We start from the raw sequence: 19,507 nt of genomic DNA, 5'->3' as shown, positions 1-19,507 counted from the left end.
ACACATTTTTCGTTCATAAAAATTTATGAATAAATACATTTTTATTTTTTAATTTTAAAAATATTGTATAGTATTTTATCTATTTGCTGTTTTATACAAAAACAAATTTCGTTTTTTTAAGAGTAGGCAATATAAATACATATTTTTATAACTTATACCAAAAACCTCAAAAAAACTTTCTAATTTAATGCCATCAAAAATGTATTTCCATCTTTATTTTTTAATATTAATAGTTTTGATTTGAAACTCAAAAGAATTACTCAATTTATTATTATAAAAATTTGTTGCTTTATAAAAAATGTATCTTAATTACCTGCCGAAAAGAGTGGGAAAATGATAAAAATTCTGGTAGATAGTATTATGATCTTTTAACTATCTATACATAAGATGTTTTCATAAATTTAGTTAATTAAATTGACTTTGAGAAATTCCCAAATAGTTGGTCATTGCAACCATAGTTCAGAGACATGGTTCTATATATGTAGGTAAGTATTTCATGTGTGTGTGTATATGTACACTTGTACGTACATACATATACATATGTATGTGTATCTATTTAGTTGTCGTCTTCCTTACATTTAATTGGCAGGCTTAAGACGCTTCAGTTGTTGCTTAAGCCCTTAATCAGTTCAAGCAATTTGCACACATTCGCTGCAATTCAATTACAAGTTTTCATTACGAACACATACAGACAGAGAACCACATAGAGACTTGTACGACTAACACCACTACAGGATTGAGCAAGTATCTATTAGATACTTGACGGCAGCCAAGTTTCCAGAGCTCACGACTCTCGTGTTTATAATCACTCACTTTTTTTTTTCCCCCTCCCTTTTTAATACTTTTAATACATTTTGAATTGCTTGCAAAAGTTATTTTTGCGGCTCAAGAAGGCTTCAGAAAATGTTGATGCCCAAACAAACAGAAAAAGAACATGGAGTAGAAGCAGGAGCAGAATCAGGATCAGGATTCGAGAGCCATGTACTCATGTGCCATATTAACTTTTCAACCAAATTGCTATCCCACTCCTGTGGCTCATTGGCGTTGCTTATATGCGATGGCCACTCAAAGCGAGAAACAATATTTATTCGATTTTGTGGGCCCAAAAGAATTTTTTAATAAAACGAATTTTATTGGTATTATCCTGCAGCTATTATTGTAGCCACAATAAACGAGGGAGCGAGAAATGAAATTAATAATCATACTATGTAGGTAATAAAGTCTTAACATACTCTTACTTACATATTAACACTTACATATACACATATGTACATACAAGAATAAATGTATGCGTGTGTTATTTGAGTTGGCACTTTTGAACGACGAAAGTCCTTGGGCATATTAATAAAGTGAATTTATATTAGTTTTACATTCATTTCATTTGCCAATTTGCAATTAAAATTAATAAGTCTCTGGCTTATCATTTCGATTATGACATATGAAAATGGACATAATCAAAGCCCAAAGGCCTTAAAATTAAATTGAAAAGTGTTGCCAAATATTTATGTTTTCCTTTCTCAATCTCTTTTATATATTAGTAATAATATTATCGTGCCACAATGCAACAACAAAAGTGGACAACAACAACTTTCAGACACTTCCTGTGACACGACGTAAAGGATATACTTTTCAAGTCTGTCCTGATTGAACCATTAATCAAAAGCACTTATCTTATTCATTTCAAATGAAAGTAAGCAGCAAAAAAGAAATAAAAAAACGGAAGACAATTTTTTATCCTATGCTTCTTGAAATATTGTGAATTCAATGGGAAAGCAACTCGATACATTTATATACAAAAATCGTATTCATACATAGATATTTATTATCCATATAAATAGAAAGGGATTGAGATATAAAGGTAACTTTTTGATTTTTAAGTACACCCAAGGTGGGTAAGTATTCAGTGACCGCAAATCCTTTGTACTTTTGTAATTCTATTTTTTAATTGGTCAATTATTTAAATGTTATTTATTTGAATATAAATTTTAGCCAGAGCCTTTGACTGTGCCAGGATATTTCTATACCCTATAAAATGCACATCTTTTTATCTGATGCGTTTTGAGGAAAAACAAAAAATGATTTTGAACATAATAATAATTAAATGTTTAGATTAAGTTATAAAAAAATTGCTACTAGTCACAACATGAATTTATCTTATTCACATTTATTATATACCAACACATTAAGAATTATTGTTTGTATGCTTCTTACCTAATTATGTATCTCACGAAGACTTGAAAGACTCTTGTTTTAATTTTGCTGTTTTTTTTAATAAACATATAACTTGTTAAATATAGAACTAACAAATAATTGGTTTTTAAATGTTTTAATATCAAGGGAGAATGTCAAGAGGGAGCGCTATCGTGTTGACATGCCGTTAATGTTCTATACATATATTAAGTCGCAGAAAGTTTTCACACTATCATGGGGGACTAAAAAAATGTACAAATCACTTGCGATGTTTTTAATCTAATTATCTAACTTTGAGCCAAAAAAGAAAAAATAAATGAACCCATTAATATAAGTTTTGACGGAAGTTGCCAAAAAAAAAGTTGTTCAACTCTGCGTATACTTGTTTTGCGGGAGATGGTTGGCTGTGCTGCGCTGTAAAGTATGCTACGCAAATTTATATACATGCACAAGGGTACAAAAACGCCGAACACCGGTGTTTGTGTTTTTTTCTTTTTTTTTCGTTTTTGAATGATGTATCGATTTTGTTGTTGCTGCTGCTGTTGGTTTTTTGTGGTTGTTTATGACAATGTAAGGTTTGCAAACATTTCTGGGCCATTTGTCGGCTTCTGCCCTGTTCCGGTGTTGATAATGCCAATGCGTAATCCGTCTCCATGCCACCACTCCACAACCACTCACACTCTGTGCCACTCCACAGCAACACCGCATACACGCACATGCAGAGGCAGAAGCAGAAGTAAAGGTAGAGGCAGAGACTGATGGATCCACCATGTACCCAGGCTTAACCTTGTTTTTGGGCATGTGCACTTGAACTTTGACATTTCGGAAATGCGCTGGCATTTTGCTTAGAGTATCGTGCGTGCGGTGAAAGTTTGTCAATTTTATTGTTGCTGTTGTTGTTGTTGCTGCTGTTGAGAGAGTGCAAACAATCGAAAAACTGTCCCAGACATGAATAAAACATCATTGGCGCTTTTGATAAAACACAATTTTAATAACTTTTGACATCAAGTACACATCGAGAAGTTGCATTAAACACACATACAAATGAAAATGCAGATACATTTAATATCTCCCTCTCCTCTCTCTCTCTCTCTCTCTTTCTATATATATATATATATATATGTATACATACATCTAACATACATATGTATGTACATTGAAGCGTATTAGGTTCACTTTTCTGTTTCTTGCGAGTCTCTAAAACTAAAATTGCAGCTCTGATAACTCTTAATAAATGTATTGTACACATACACACACAATTGCAGTGTATATGTGTGTTGGATGTGAATTAGTTTATAGTATAGTTTTGAATAAAACTGCAAGTCCATTTATTTATTTACAAGAAAACTTTTCAAAAATATTACCATATATACATATGTTTATGTATATATGAATGTATTTATACCTACAATTTATATCTATGTATCCGTGTGTATATCTCGTATATCATCTCATATTTATGACTGTGGTTGTTGGGGCTTCTTGGATGAGGGGATTTTGGTTGAGTGGGGAAGGTGCTCAAGTGTGCAGGGAGGTTGTTTGAAATTTTTGCGGTTTTTGGTTTACAATTGAAAGAGTTGCAGCAACATTTCTGCATGCTTGTTAAAAAAAAAGTTTTGACTTTCGGTTCGCTTGAAGTGCAAATTTTTTTTGTTTTTTTTTTCTAAATTCAAATTATCCAATGTTAAACAATAAACTATATTTTAAATATTTGTTGTTTTGCATTATCAATTACACAGAAAATATTATATAATAAAACTAAACACTGACATATTTAATTTTGATTATTTAATTATTATTTGATGTTTTTTCTCTTATATATGTATGCTAAAATTTTGATCAACTACGTTTTGTCTGGTAATGTAAGTGAATTTGTGTAAATTCGTTATAATTTATATATATCCATGTATATATATATTGACTTGAACTTTCAAATAAAATTGCATAATTGAGCATTTAACATAACGTTTTCTAATATGTACTTACAACTACAATTTGTTTTAATGATAAGAATTAGGGGGGGTTTTCTTGAGAGAAACACAGCGAAGGGGTTCTAACACAGAATTATAAAAGCGTAAGAAGTTTGTTGCTTGGACCCAGCCTTTGTGATTTGAGTAGACCCATTTCTACACAATTCCCGCCCAACATCAATTATAATCACCATCTCGTCGCCCCGCAATGCCTGCAATTAATCTTAAGGGACATCTTTAAGACACAGGGAAGACTTTGTTAATATTATAATTTTGTTGTTTTCAATTTACATTTAATCTACACATATATAATCAACTTTATATGGAATTCAATAAGTGGAATAACTTTGAATCTTAATGTTAAACAATTTTATCATATACAAAAATAAACCTAGTTTTCGCTTCTGTTTTTTGTTTGTTGTTGCTGGTGTTACATTCGGTTTAAGGGGGGCACGTGTGTGGGATTTTACTTAATAATTTACTAGTTAGGATTGTCACGGCTAAACCTAAACGACTAAATCTAAGGCAATGCCAATTCCCATAGCATATATACATACCCTATATATTTTTGTAATAGTTTTGGGGACCCATCAATTTTTCCATCTGTCTGATTAGTAACTCTTTTTCATTGTTTTTTGGTTTCACCTTGTTACAAATACTGGTCCTCGTTTGCCTTCAGTTGAAATCAAATTTTCGCACTACGAGCTCGAGCTGCATGTTTTCGGCCAAAGAGAATACGTTTAAAAGCGCGTCGAAACTCGGGATTGAAAATGGTATAGATGACCTGTGAATGTGTTTGTACAATAATATACCAAATGTTTATTAAACAAGTTTCTATGTGACCTATGTATTTATGGAGTTTTTTTGTTTTTTTAATTTTTGTTGAAATTGTATCTTGGGAATACACAACAAATCTAAAAACTTTTACAAGTTTTCTTATGAAAGTGTCAGTTTTAAAGTTGGCAATTGTTTTTTGTAGCTAAATTCTCTTATACAAATTTTCTACTCTTAGAGAGCCAACAGGCTAAGTAACCACTAAATAAAGTGGAATGAATCAGTTCTTCATTTGCAATGGAAGAAAACACTTGCAGTTGAGAAAATTTCAAAATAAGAATCGAATAGCATGAATCACATGAACAAAGCAATACAGAAACGTATTAATAATTTCAATATGCAAAATATCACTCATACGCTATGTTGTTGAAAATATTATTTATTGTAAGTGATTTAGCAAGTGCTGACAACATTTATTGATTTATTCTCGCCAAGAGAAAATTCAATCGACTGCAATAAATAAATCGGCAGCATTTTAATACTCATTTTGATAAATATATTCAATGAACCCATGTGAATGAATACAGAATGACAAATTTATGAATATTCATCAATTGTTTTTCTTCAAATTCTGATTTAATAAACATACGGTGCCTCGAATTGATTAGTTATTCGTTTTTCGTTTTTTAAATTTAATTTATTTTACTTAATCACAGCCTCTATCTATTCAGAAAAGTTGTGAATCAGCTTTATTTTTATTGTTTTCTGTGTAAAAAATAATTCATTTAAGAAAAAGGCTTAAAATGGAACACATAATCGTTAATCAACAGCATCTCGTATGAGTGATAAATTTTTATGGATTAAATTTCAATTAGAGTAATTAAAATGGCAAAATTTCTTAGTCAATATTCCTATCAAGTATATTTAAATTAAATAAAGTTTAAAGCTCATAAAAAATTTAAAGATTGCAAAAGATTTTATGATTTTGTGTGAGAAGAAATTTCTTTGGTTTATATGCACAATGAAATGATGCGAATGAAATGAGTAATTTCTTAGTCAAAGAAATATATATTTTTACCATGAATACATACCGGATTCAGGGTGGAGTTAAAATATCCCAACCATAAGAATAACGATGCAATGGCCGGATGAATTTCGCACTCTTTGCACAAGCTCATTGTCAGGGCCATGACAAAGAAGGGCAGCCAACAGATGACAAAGGCACCGGTGATGATGGCCAATGTCTGGGCAGCCTTACGTTCTCTTTTAGCCTCAAGCAGCTGTCGTCGCTTGGCCAGCTTCTGATGCGGATTGGCAATACTGGCCAGTACACCGATACCCTTGTGTGTTGCACCACCAACAGGACTCTGGCCCTCTGTTGATGCAACTGCACCACCCATAGCTATGGACTGAGCCAATGGCGTAATGGCGTTTAAATGAGAGGCTATTAAATGATGTTGTGTGGCATTGGCCACCTGCTGTGAGAGTGTTATAATTTCGTTAGCATTGCTGGTGCGATACTACAAAGAGATAAAAAAAAACAGTCATAGAGAAAGAGAGAGAGACAGGTAAAAAAGGAGTAAAAGCAGAAACAGGAGAAACACAAGAAACCAAAGAACAAAGGCGAACAAAGCAAATATAAATAATTAGTGCTATTCAGTGGAATTACTTTACTTACATCGTCAGCATCGCTGGAAATGGTTGTTAGTTCGGTGCCCGCATGACTTTTGTTGTCATAGTTACTAGTGCTGAACTCTGTCTCCTCGCGCGTAATGGCCAGACTGGCAAAATCCACGGCAATGGCTGCCACAGATCTGGCCACAGCACCCTCAGAGCCGGCGCATATGCTGGCCGTATTTGTATTGCGGCCAAAACAGATTTTCATACGTTTGCGTTGACGTCGTTGTACCTGTGAGTCCGCTGCCAACGTTTCATCCATCTGCTGCTGGTTGGCATCACTGCCTTCATCTTGTTTCCTGCCGGCTGTACGGCGTTTGCCACGCTCCTTTTTTAGTTCACGTACTGTGGAATCACACTGGTTGAAAGATATAATTAAGAGGCCAAATGGGTTTCATTTTAGTTAATTTATGGCAAAGACAAATAAAGAATGAATAAAATAATTGACTTAAATCAAATTGTAGATAAAACTCACATATGGCAATACTCACAAACACACAACAAATACATGCACACAAAGAGGCCAAAGAGTCTCATAAATCTCTCTTGACATTTGTTTGGTTCTTGTGCTTTGCCAAGTGCTCACTTGGGCATGCTAATGAGCAGCAAAGGATTTGCATGGGCATTGCCATTGGCATTGGCATTATTGTTTCTGTTAATGACACACTCATTATGGCCAACAAGCAAATACACTTAGCACATGCAACGCCCTCTGTGGGCCTATACTAGGCGTATGAGTAATTTTTTGGCATTTCTTTATCTTTTGTTTTACGAATATACGAATTTATTGGCACTTGGCCTTACCCACTCAAACACACCCTTTACACACCCCACATCTACACTCACACACACACAAACAAACACAGACACACACTTGTATGCTAAAGTTATCTGTTCTGTTAAGTGTATGACACTTAGAGTAGATAGTTATGGGGTAGGAGAGCAGACACTTACATCGGTTTCTGTCAACGTCACATTGAATGACTTTTGTGTACGTCTTTGTATGCGCTTCCTGGCAATTATATAAATCTTCCAGTAGAGAAATAATATAACCAATAGTGGCACATAGAAAGTGCAACAGGTGGCAAATATCTGTGAAAAAGAGAAGTCAAAAGTTGATTGAGTAAATGCAAGTCGCGTGTGTCTACAAATTGATTGGCAACCTGATAGGCCACATCCTGTGAGACCATGCAATGCTGCTCTTCGATGCGCTTCATATAATCGGGATCCTTCCAACCGAATTGCGGAGCCAACGATACAATCAATGCGGCAAACCAAACACAGAATATCATGAGAAAAACACGACGTGGTGTCCGCAAATTGTTGTAATCAATGTTGGTTACAGTCCAATATCTAGATATGTGTGGGGCATTGAAACATTGATACGTGACCTGTCCGTGTGTCTTAGCTTTTATCTTTATTTTTGCTGCTGCTCACCTGTCTGCCGCAATAGCCACCAAATGGAGTATGGAAGCTGTGCAACAAAGCACGTCACAAGATGTCCAAATGTCACACAATTCCGGTCCCAATATCCAGCCATTACTTATCTATTTTGACCATTATGATGATGCAATTGAAACAATTAACCCATAATGCAATGACTCATTACTCACACATAAGGACAGAGATATGGAGAGTGAGAGAGAGAAAGAAAAAGAACTCTAACTCGACTCTATGGTTGATGACAAAGTGGACAAAAGAACATGAACATCAACTCTTTGTTGCTTAATTTCATTTTGCAAGCACTTCATCCACTTTGCTTCTCTCCCCCACTCTTGCCCAACAATCTGTCTCAGTCTCTTGCAAATTTCCATTAGGATAATGAAGTTTGTGCAACGACAACAGCAACAACAACAACAAAAACTTACCTCGTAGACGGCGCCAAGCGGCATGACAAGACAAGCAACAAATAAATCAGCTACAGCCAGCGATGCAACCAAATAATTAGCAACATTTTGCAAGTTTCGTTCCAATATAATGGCTGCAATTACAAATACATTTCCTGCAGAAAAAAAAATTTAAATTCAGTAAAAATTTAAATTTAATGAATTTATTAATATATAACCCATCATCCCGTTAGCTTAAACTTATAAGTTTTTTGCCATAAAAATCGATTGTTCATGAAAAATATGAAATTTAGCGCTTTAAATTTTTTTTAAAACTACTCGAGTTCAAAATATATTCTAAAAACATGAAACATAATCAGCAGTCTTCGATAAACGAGCTGTCTATGTGGCACAGTCATTTAGGCATTTAGTCATTTAGGTTCAAGTCCCAGGATAGTATTTGGTATACATAGTTTTCGTTTAATTCGAAGTCCATAATTCCTTGTGCTTGTAAAATATAGTTAGGTCGATAGTTTACAACTATATCCTTTACTTATAGTAATAAAAATAATAATAATACAAGTAAGCAAAAAATTCATTTGGAGTATTTAAAATAAATGATTCTTTAAAGCCTCTTTTTCTTACGGTCTATTCGCAAGGCAACGCCTGAGAATTGTTGACACAGTGATTCCTTCATCTGGTAACCTGCTAACTTTTTCTCTTCAACAGTTTATCAATAGATACTTTAAAATTAGCATAGTGAACATAATGTATAAATACATAAACCAAGCTTTTCTATTTTGTAAAACAAATTTACAAAAGTATTGCATATGACTTAAGTTGTATTTATCAATATGGTAAGAAAAACCTATGTTCGGCCTAACTAATTATTTAATTTCCCAAAGTGTCAACGACTAGTTAAAAGCCCATGTATAGGCTTAAGTTTTAACTTAAAAAGTGAAATAAAAAGTGGAAAATTAAATAAATGTAATTCTCTAAATTTTATGTTAAAAAGCTAAAGGTAAATGTACTTTAACCTGTGCTTTTTGTTGAGTGCAAAGCATGACTAATTTTCGATTTGAAATTCAGTATATCTAGCAGAGATTTTCAATTTTCATGTTCTTTACTAATTGCAGGCAATCGTGCATATGGGACAAGACATACACACACACACACACACATACACAAATAGCGACTGTTCTACATAGGCATCCTCAGAGAAAGGTCCCTCCTGCTACATACCTTTTCCCCCTCGCAACACCGTCTGTTTATCTGTCTGCCTCTCACTGGGATGCAAATGAGAGATGGCTGCCTTGTATACTCGGCGTCATCATAGTCGTCGCTTGCTTTGATTAAGCGCCAGCAACTTGGCAAATTGTAATTGCCACTGCGGCGGTCCCTCTAACATGTTTCTACCCCCTTTTACATTGCCAAACATCCTTTATGTAGGACCACCTCTTGGCCACCCCTTCAGCGACACGTACGTTGCGTCCCTTTGCCCAAAACGTCGCGACGGTATTTTGTCTTTGAGTCTCGTTGTGTCTGCTCGTGCTGAGCTTGTCTGCAGGTTGTCAAAACGTTTTGTCTTGGGCCCAGGCTCGTGCCAGAGTACAAAATGCATTTGCATATATGCCTTGCCATAGATATTGCGCATACGCCGCATGTTGCATGTTGTTGCCAAAGACTGATTGTGCGTATGTGTGTGTGTGTGTGTTTTCTATTTTATTTTTGCCAAAATTGTAATGGTGTTGGAAAGGGGGCGGAGTGAGAGGGAGGGATGGTGTTGGCTGTTGCCATAATTTCCATTTGACGCCTTGGCGCGCTTTTAATAGCTTTTCACGTGACGGGGCCAAAAACAACAGCAAACATTTTGAAAACTTTGTTTGCCCCACTGCGTTTGCCATCTTCTCCATCCACTGATACCTTCTAACTTCTTCTCCCTCTTCAGCATCATCATCATCATCTTTGCAACGTTTAACGTCAAAGCACTTCCCCCAACCCCAAACCCCAGCCACAGGCGGCTAGAGGCACTGTGTGAATCAGTGGATGGGGCAAGCAAGCAAATCATCTTTGTAAGCCGAAAATCAATAAAAATCTTGGCAAGTCGCAAGGCGACGTAATAAAAATCTTCTACATCATAAATTTAACTTCATTTACATTTTTACTCTCGAAGCAAAAAAAAAAAATTAACAAATAATTTTTGTTGTTTATTGATTGAGTGAATGAATGAGTACTTGCCTATAATGGTGACGAGTATCATTAGGCCAAGAACAACAGCCATGACGATCATTTTGACCAGTAACCAAAATTCGGCCATTTCACGCTCATTTGCCGCCGCCTGTTGTCGTTGCTCATCATCCAGCTGGATGACATTGTTGGTGGCATTGATAATGGGTATAGTCATATTGCTGCTGCTGCTGCTGTTGCTGCCCATAGATGAATCTTCTATATGTTGCTGTAGTAGCTGTGTTACATTGCCATTTAGCTCAATAAAGAGACTCTCGTTGAGAAGAATGGCAGGCAGTTCTATTTCCAAAACGCTTGGAAAATCATCGCCATTGCCACCAAACTGGGATGACAATGGGATGGCTGATGTTGTCATTGCTCTCAGCATAATGTATATACATATATATATATATATATATATATATGAATTGGTTTTTGGGGCGTGTCAGTTGTATACGCTTGGGTGTGTGTGTGTGTATGTGTATGTGTTTGTCGTCTACAACACTTGCAGTTGTCCTTCCTGCTGCTTCTGTTGCTGTTGCTTTTGCTGCTGGCGTCGCAGCTGTTCCTGTTGCTGTTGATTCTGTTTCAGTTGCTGCTGCTGCTGCTGTTGCTGTTGATGATGTTGCTGCTGTTGGTGTTGTACTTGTCGTTCGTGTTGCTGCCGTTGTTGCGGGTGATAAAGCGCCTTAATCGTGCTTGCCAAGCACTTAACACGTAAACTGCAAAACACAGAGGGAGAATGAGTCACAAAGGGAGTCAAGAGATGAATGGTAGGCACCAGAGAGACAACACACAAACATACATATAAAAAGAAGAAAAAAGAAACACATAATTTTGATTCTTTCTAAATCCCAGCATAGACCAAAATTAAAACACCAATTTCCTTTTATATTAAATTTAAAGTCTAACTTAAAGTTTTCTTATTTTCTGTTTTTTTTTTTTTTTTTTGCTAAATATAATTTACTTTACATTTAGACCAATTAATAAACCATTTTCCTAAGTTTCTTTGGGTTTTTTCTACGAAACAATTTAACCAAAAGAGAAAAAGCTTCAACAACAATGTAAACATTTAATATGGAAAAAGCGTTGCCAAGCTATCACTTGGCCCTTTTGTGTAAGCCTTAACTTAGAATGCAACACATTAGTTGACCTTTGTCTGTGCCAAGGTGTGTGCCAATGTATGTGTGTGTGTGTGTGTATGCCCACCCACAACAGGTGAACATTGAAGGTTAGCCATCTAACGAAGGTTGCTCTCTACATTCCTAGAAAATGAAATAAACTGAATTCAAAACTAAAGTTACAAAAAGTTAAAGGTCAACCATCATTCATAAAAGTTACAAGTCTTCAAAAGAACTTCTACTATAGTTAAGTGAAATCAATTAACCTTTAGATTTACCCTCGTTAAATGTATGTATACCATTTTTGTTTGGTTTAACTTAGTCTACAGAGACTATGTAGCTAAAATGTTAATGTTTGAAGTAAGCGATGCGCCCAAGCCAGCCAGCTCATGTGTGAGAGACATTTCCATAGTCAAGGTAATCCTCATGCCCTGGCCCCAGCAGCATCTTCTCTGAACTGCTGCTATTAATAAATGCACCTAAAAAGGTTTGTAGATTCATTTCCTTTTTGTATAAACATCTATAAAAATGTTTTATGCAAGTTCCACAAAGAAGCCTGAAACTAACAGACGATAAGGACTTCTAACCGATAATGCATATATTTATATTCATTGTTAATTACCGGCAGTCTTTGTTATGTAAACCTTTTAACCAATCTAAACATTAAAATGGTTTATCGTTGATCAAAACAATTTTCAGTCATCTGATCAGGTTCATTCTTTTTTTTTAATGGTAATTACCTTAACTGATTCAAATCGAATGTCTTGTTACTTGTCTCAGGCACCGGAAAAGAATTTCATAATTGTTTTATTTTTTACGAGTTGACCTGAAATATTATGACAGGAAGAAAATCTTGTTTAAGGGAACTTAGAGATATTCTAGGTAGTACTCAATTAATGGAGTGATTTTTTGACTATGGTTTTTTATAATCGGCACTCGCATGTTAACTATCAACTGACGTCAATTACACTGGTAATGTAATTGCACTTGATTGTTAATCAAGTTTGCGTGTTGCATTATCAATAAATCTATTCCATCAAGATAAAAAGACATTTCCAAAGTATTAATTTATAAATATGCAGATAAGTACATACATACATATATCCTATTAGCATTGAAAATAAACCAGAACGGTCCACATATCTCAAACGGAAGGAACTGGCTTTAGTTTCATGGCTTCTTGTGGATTTTTGATATTTTTATCAGGTTTCCAAAAGTTTTGATTTGTAGGCCAATAGTTCAAGGGGGATTTTTTGCTTATCAATTACATATATCAAAGGCGAAAAATCGCATGTTAAATACCAATTGCATTCAATTACACCAATCATTAAATTGCATTTGATTATATGTTGTTACTATAGCAATACTTTTAGCAGAATTATTTCAATTAGACTGTTATTGTTCTGTTGGTTTGGCAAAACTTTTTCCTCTTTCTCTTACACGAGAATGTATCATCGACTACACTTTTTGTATACCCTTCCGAGCGAAGTGCATGAAAAATGTTTCACAAAACTCGCAGGTGTACGTCAGCTTCAGCAAGGTCGATCTTTATCCAGCCCTCTAGTATTATTTTGTACTCTCAATACAAAAAAAAAAAAGAACAATAAATAATAAACTATTTTCGGGCATGAAATGAAACCGCATTTAATACACAAAGATCGATATAGGTTGCATGATTTATTATGATTGCCACTACTTCGATGCCACCGAGCTTCTTTCCCTTTTTAAAAGTATTGCAATGAACCTTTACTAGGCCACGCTTCACATATGAAACCCAGTTATGTGTATTTGGAATCCATTCAATTAGCCAGTATTCACCTTTTCGTAGAGGGCAGTAGCCTTTCTTAGTCGCCGGAAAGTTTGTATTCACATATTCAGGATCAAAGTAATTGTATAAAAACATTTCTGATATATCGCAAGACCGGATTCCAAGTATTTCATAGAGCATTTTTATCCAGACGCCATGTTCAGATGAAAACATTTGACACGACATGTTTATATCATCGGTGAAATCAGTTGCAAAATAAATCAATCCATTTAGTCTTCTTTCACGTCCGACAATTTTAAGACCTCGATAGTCTGCCAAAGTTTCCTCATCGCCTTCAATACTCTTAAATGATTGAAATCTGATTTCATAATTATTTCTCCCAAGACACTGTAATGGTAGTTTTTTTTTTTTTTTTTTAAATCACATTTTATATGTTGACGATTACCTGAAAATGGACACATTACTTTTAGCAATTGTTAAATGAAGTAATTTGTTGAATTGCTTTTTATACACTCGGCATTCGCATGTTAAACACTAATTGGGTTTAATTATATAAATTATATTTGTATTTGATTTCCAATTATAGGTTGTTAGTCAATCCCTTTTTTGGTAACAACGGAATGCATTTCTGTCATTTTCAGCAATGTATCACGTAACACCACGATTTGCTTAAAATTATCTAACTATTAGGTAAGTTATCAAATATTCATTCGTGTCAGCTATTGATCCAAATCAAGAAACCGGCAGTGCTGCTTACATAACTGCAAAACACAGGATATTCAGCCGATAAGCTCGAAAACTTCAAAATCCTCATTCAATTTTTTTTTTTTACTTCTTGTAGCCTTGCAGCAGGTATTATTAAATTGGTCAGATGCGTGTAACGCACAGATGGTGCCGTTTCCGACCCAATAAGGTATACAAATATATTCTTGAGCAGCATGAGAATCTGAGTTGATATAGCCATATCCGATCAGACCGGATTAGACCTCTACATCATATAGTTGTATAAGAAAAAAAGGTGAAGGAGTTGGGGTATAACTATAAAATTTACTAGTGTGATAGTTTTTTATATGAGATCCCAAAATTTCAATCAGATCGGATAAATAGACACTCACAGCCGCAAGGTTACATAAACTGTATGTAACAATAGGTTTGCAAAGAGCATGAAGGACTTTGAAGGTTTTGTTTGTATATTGATGAATTGAGTAACAGAAAAGGAATTTTAAACATGTAATAATAATATGCCAAGAATGCAAGGATATATAAACTTAAGCATAGAATAAGTTACCGTTTTCGAAATTTTTATTTCTTAATTGAATTTGCGAGACTCTAAAGTCGTAGCGTTGAACCAAATCTAGTTATTAGTCTAGTTTTGTTTTTAATTTTTAAATAACGTAAATAAATTTTGTTCAAAATTCGTATGTCAATTCGATAATTCTTTATAAAGGACCGATCCTTGGAAATTCCTTAAGGAACAAGGCATGTGTCCAGAATAACTCTCTAATAGTTTCTTAGGGATAACAAATTATTAGTTTCCCTTTTCCATTTGAGTTCTAACTATTAAACTAAAAAAATTAAATTTTTTTTAATTTATTTTTTTTATGTTGTTTGTTTTCTTTTTATTCGTCGTGCGCCCAGCCAATACCACAATTCAAAAACGTATTTGTATTAGAGTAATCTATCATTTTGGAAAGCATAAGGGTAAGCTATTTTTTATTCTTAAGTTCCGCGACTAACTATGTTTGCTACAAATTCCATACCACCAACGACCTTTCCTTTTTTTAATATTTGGTAATTAAGCTTAACGAGGCCACGCTTCATATATGATACCCAAGAATCAGTATTTGGTAAATATTTGATAAACCGGTATTCACCCTTCGGTAGAGGGCAGTAGCCTGCTTCGGTTGTCGGAAAAGTTGTCCCATTTACAGGATCAACGTATTTCACGAAAAATTTTCTTGCAAACTCACAAAAGGTCATTGATTTTACTTCGTATGGCAATTTAATCCACACGCCATATTCTAAAGAGAACACCTCACATGAAATTTCAAACTCCTCGTTCGAATCATAAAGATAGTAAACCGATCCATTCAAACTTCTTTCACGTCCAATCAGTTTAAGACCTCGATAATCCACCAAAGTTTCCAGTTCGCCTTCAATTGGAATAGCTGATTCTAGTCTCAAGTCATAGTTATTCCTTCCAAGGCACTGGAATAGTTACTTCTTTTTTTTTTAAAGATCACATTTGATGTGCTGACGCTTACCTGCGTTGCCATGACAAGAAAATAAATAACTTTTATTGAAATTCGAATCATTATTTGTTACACTTGTTCAATGGAGTGAGTTGTTGAATTTCTTTTTATACACTCGCCATTCGCATGTTAAATACTAATTCACTTCAAGTTGATCAATTATACATTTGTATTTCAGTTCAAATTGTAGGTTGTTACTAATTCCTTGTTTTTCGCTCGCATCCGAATACATTTCTGATATTTTCTGCAATCCATCCCCAAGTCAGTTATTTCCATTTATATTGGACATCACTAAACTAAATTTAAGTCTGATCCTTCGAAATCCCTTGAGGAACACTCCTTAAAAATTTCTTATGATATGTAGAAAATAAAAAATTTGTTTCTTTTTCCATTTGAGTTCTAATTCGTATTCTGAAAAAATTTAAATTCTTTTTTAATTGTATCGGATGTTAAGTTAATTAGATAATGCAAATTTTTAGATTATTCCTTTGATAATTTTGGTGCTTTTATTTTTCATTCGTCCTGCACACCACACAATAAATCAAAAATTGTTTGCATTTAAGTTATCGATAACTTTGAAGAACCATAAGGAAAAGTTTTTTTTTTATGCTTAAGTTCCACGATCAATTATGTTTGCCACAAATTCCATACCACCAACGACCTTTCCTTCTTTAAATATTTGATATTTAAGTTTCACGAGGCCACGCCTTAGATACGATACCCATGAATCAGTATTCGGTGTCCACTCTTTAACCCAGTACACACCCTTCTGTAGTGGGCAGTAGTCTGTTTCAGTTGGCGGCCAATTTGTATTTGCATTTACAGGATCAACGTATTTCACGAAAAATTTTCGTGCAAACTCACAAAATTTCATTGATTTTATTTGGTAAGGCATCTCGATCCAAATGCCATGATCTAGCGAAAACAAATCACAAGAGATTTCGAACTCATCGGTCATATCATCTGCATAATAAACCGTTCCGTTCAAATTTCTTTCACGTCCAACCAGTTTAAGACCTCCGTAATCCGTCAAAGTTTCCTCTTCGCCTTCAATTGCAACAGCCGATTCAAATCTTATGTTGTAGTTAGTCCTTCCAAAGCACTGGAAAAGTTGTTTCTAGTTTCAAGGATCAATTTTGATGAGCGGACGCTTACCAGTCTTGCCATGACAAGAAAAAGGAGAACTTTCAATGAAATTCGACACATTACTGTTAGCACTTGTTAAATGGAGTGATTTGTGAATTTGCTTTTTATATACTTTGCATTCGCATGTTAAATACTAATTGGGTTCAATTAGATTAATTATATATTTGCATTTGATTTCCAATTATAGGTTGTTTGTCACTGCCTACTTTACTGCGAATCGAATGCATTTCTGCGATTTTCAACAACGTATCCTACTTGGAATGTTCTTATCTTCAATACTTCTATTTACCATACTATTATTACCATTAATTAACATAAGAGATAAACTCTTGCCGCAAGTCAACGAGTTAAATATAATAATTAAGTAGCTTTTAAATAAGTCACAACGTGTTCATTCGTGTCAGCTATTGAAAAGCTTTTACATAAGTTAGAAAATTAACCAGAAGGCCGAGGCTAACTTCGACCGCGTCAAAGGTTGTATACCCTTGCAACTTTTTTGGTAACTCTCTCCTTACCTACATATAGCCATCAAAGTGGAAAAACGTTTTATCTAAAAAGGCTAATGTTTGAGAAAGAACGGCCTACAATCTTAGCACAGGAAATAACGAAGATATTGATCAAAGTCACTGTTCGTGACTGTGCAGTTTGTATGGGAGCTATATGATATAGTAGTCCGATCCGGCTGAAACCGAGATATACAACCTGTGCAGTATATGCAAGCTAAATTTCAGCTCTGTAGCTCTTACGGTCTAAGAGAAGTTTGCGCTGATCCAGACGGACGGACAGACGGACGGACGGACAGACGGACGGACAGACGGACGGACAGACGGACGGACAGACGGACGGACATGGATATTTAAACTCGTCGTGCTGATCAAGAATATATATACTTCATATGGTCGGAGATGCTTCGTTGTATGCGTTGCACACTTCTGACCAAAACTAATATCCGCTTTTTGCAGGGGTATAAAAATTAAAATGCCAGAAAATTAAATTTGAAATACCGATCTTACATACATATCTAAATAAGTATTTGGTCTATGTTTATTTCATCTCTGTCTAATTTCATAATCCCCTATTTAAACACTTTATGTTTCGATTTCATACCTTTGTAGGGTGTATTATAAAACTAGTCAGCTGTTCGTTACGCAGAAAAAGAAATGTTTCCGGCCACTCAGAGTATTTAAGTACGTATGATGAGATTGTTATATAAGAATTTGTATATTATTATTAAAAAAAAAAAAATAATCATCTAAGTAAATCTGCAGGTTTAATTTTTATTAGAAGCTTGTATATTTTTAATTTTCAAAAATAGAAATAATTTGATCAATTTTTTCTTATTTGCTTCGAGTACTTGAAAGCAAAGCGCATAATTTTTTGGAACATATCCTTACTATTAAACCAGACGAAGACAAAAAAAAAATTTTTAGGTTTATGTTCCGCGTTCATATACGTTTGCCACTAATTGCAAACCGCCAACGACCTTTCCTTTTTTTAATATTTGGTAAATAAGTTTAACGAGGCCACGCTTCATGAATGTGACCCAAGAATCAGTATTCGGTGTCCATTTAACTAACCAGTATTCACCCTTCAGTAGAGGGCAGTAGTCAGCTTCACTTGACGGCCAATTCGTATTCGCATGGTCATGGTCAAAATATTTCAAGAAAAATTTTCTTGCAAATTCACAAAAGGTGATTGATTTTACTTCGTAGGGCATTTTAATCCACATGCCATGCTCAAAGGAGAAGATCTCACACGAGACTTCAAACTCATCGGTAAAATCAGCCGCATAATAAGCCGATCCATTTAAACTTCTTTCACGTCCAATCAGTTTAAGACCTCGATAATCCGCCAAAGTTTCCCTTTCGCCTTCAATTGCCACAGCGGATTCAAATCTGAGATCGTAGTTATTCCTTCCAAGGCACTGGAATAGTTATTTTTAATTTCAAGGATCACAATTGATGAGAGGATGCTTACCGGCATTGCCAAGCTAAGCAGCAATAGAATTTTAAGAGAAGTCAGGCACATTTCTACTATCACATGATAAATTCATTAATTTTTTACTTGATTTTTATACACTCGGCACTCGCATGTTAACTATCTATTTATGCATTTGATAAATAATATTTTAACATTTTCAGTAGATATATTTCATCTAAACTTGTAGATTACTATCGGTGTATCTAGATCAATATTGTGTTGTTATAGCCAAAAGTGTCACGTGCTAATCTTAGCTGCAGTTGATAGAGTTTCTGACCCTATCGTATGTATATTTTAATGTTACTAACCAAAACAATTCAGTGTACTAAAGCAGCATGCATTTAGACAACTGAATAGATAAAAGAAACAAAAAGCTGTTTATTCGATCCAGAACTTAAATTTAGATTAGCTTCTTTAGGGACTGTCTACCATTTACACCAGATAAATGAAAGTAATACAAATATCCCGCCCTGGAGCCCTAAATCCTTCAGTAAGGACTATTCAACGTTTCATATTGCTCAGCTTCTCGCTCTTAAAGCGACACACACTGAGTCTTCGGGAAGAAATAATTGTAAAG

At 34.6% G+C, this 19,507-nt stretch overlaps 3 protein-coding genes across 3 annotated transcripts; all 3 read right to left on the bottom strand.

The window, feature by feature from the left end:
* Positions 1–4,007: 4,007 nt before the first annotated feature.
* Positions 4,008–11,202, bottom strand: LOC6638500 (5-hydroxytryptamine receptor 2B; the record flags this gene model as incomplete). The annotated part of the gene is given in 9 exon segments (XM_047009527.1): positions 4,008–4,944; positions 6,026–6,454; positions 6,613–6,969; positions 7,566–7,703; positions 7,775–7,964; positions 8,049–8,158; positions 8,480–8,613; positions 10,676–11,052; positions 11,054–11,202. Coding segments are annotated over 9 exon segments (1,983 nt in total), but the record flags the coding sequence as incomplete, so codon positions are not given.
* A 5,108-nt stretch (positions 11,203–16,310) lies between these two features.
* LOC111518928 lies at positions 16,311–17,002 on the bottom strand. Its single transcript, XM_023177146.2, has 2 exons — positions 16,960–17,002; positions 16,311–16,906 (listed from the first exon to the last, which is right to left on the bottom strand). The coding sequence occupies exons 1-2, from the start codon at positions 16,969–16,971 to the stop codon at positions 16,415–16,417; spliced, it is 504 nt and encodes a 167-aa protein (XP_023032914.1). The 5' UTR covers positions 16,972–17,002; the 3' UTR covers positions 16,311–16,414.
* A 1,294-nt stretch (positions 17,003–18,296) lies between these two features.
* Positions 18,297–18,967, bottom strand: LOC111518929. Its single transcript, XM_023177153.2, has 2 exons — positions 18,928–18,967; positions 18,297–18,874 (listed from the first exon to the last, which is right to left on the bottom strand). The coding sequence occupies exons 1-2, from the start codon at positions 18,931–18,933 to the stop codon at positions 18,383–18,385; spliced, it is 498 nt and encodes a 165-aa protein (XP_023032921.1). The 5' UTR covers positions 18,934–18,967; the 3' UTR covers positions 18,297–18,382.
* Between the last annotated feature and the right edge of the window lie 540 nt (positions 18,968–19,507).

This window comes from Drosophila willistoni (assembly GCF_018902025.1).
Source record: "Drosophila willistoni isolate 14030-0811.24 chromosome 2L unlocalized genomic scaffold, UCI_dwil_1.1 Seg139, whole genome shotgun sequence".
In the NCBI taxonomy this organism is placed as follows: domain Eukaryota; kingdom Metazoa; phylum Arthropoda; class Insecta; order Diptera; family Drosophilidae; genus Drosophila; species Drosophila willistoni.
The sequence above is the reverse complement of the archived record's forward strand: the minus strand, read 5'-3'. Positions and strand labels throughout refer to the sequence as shown.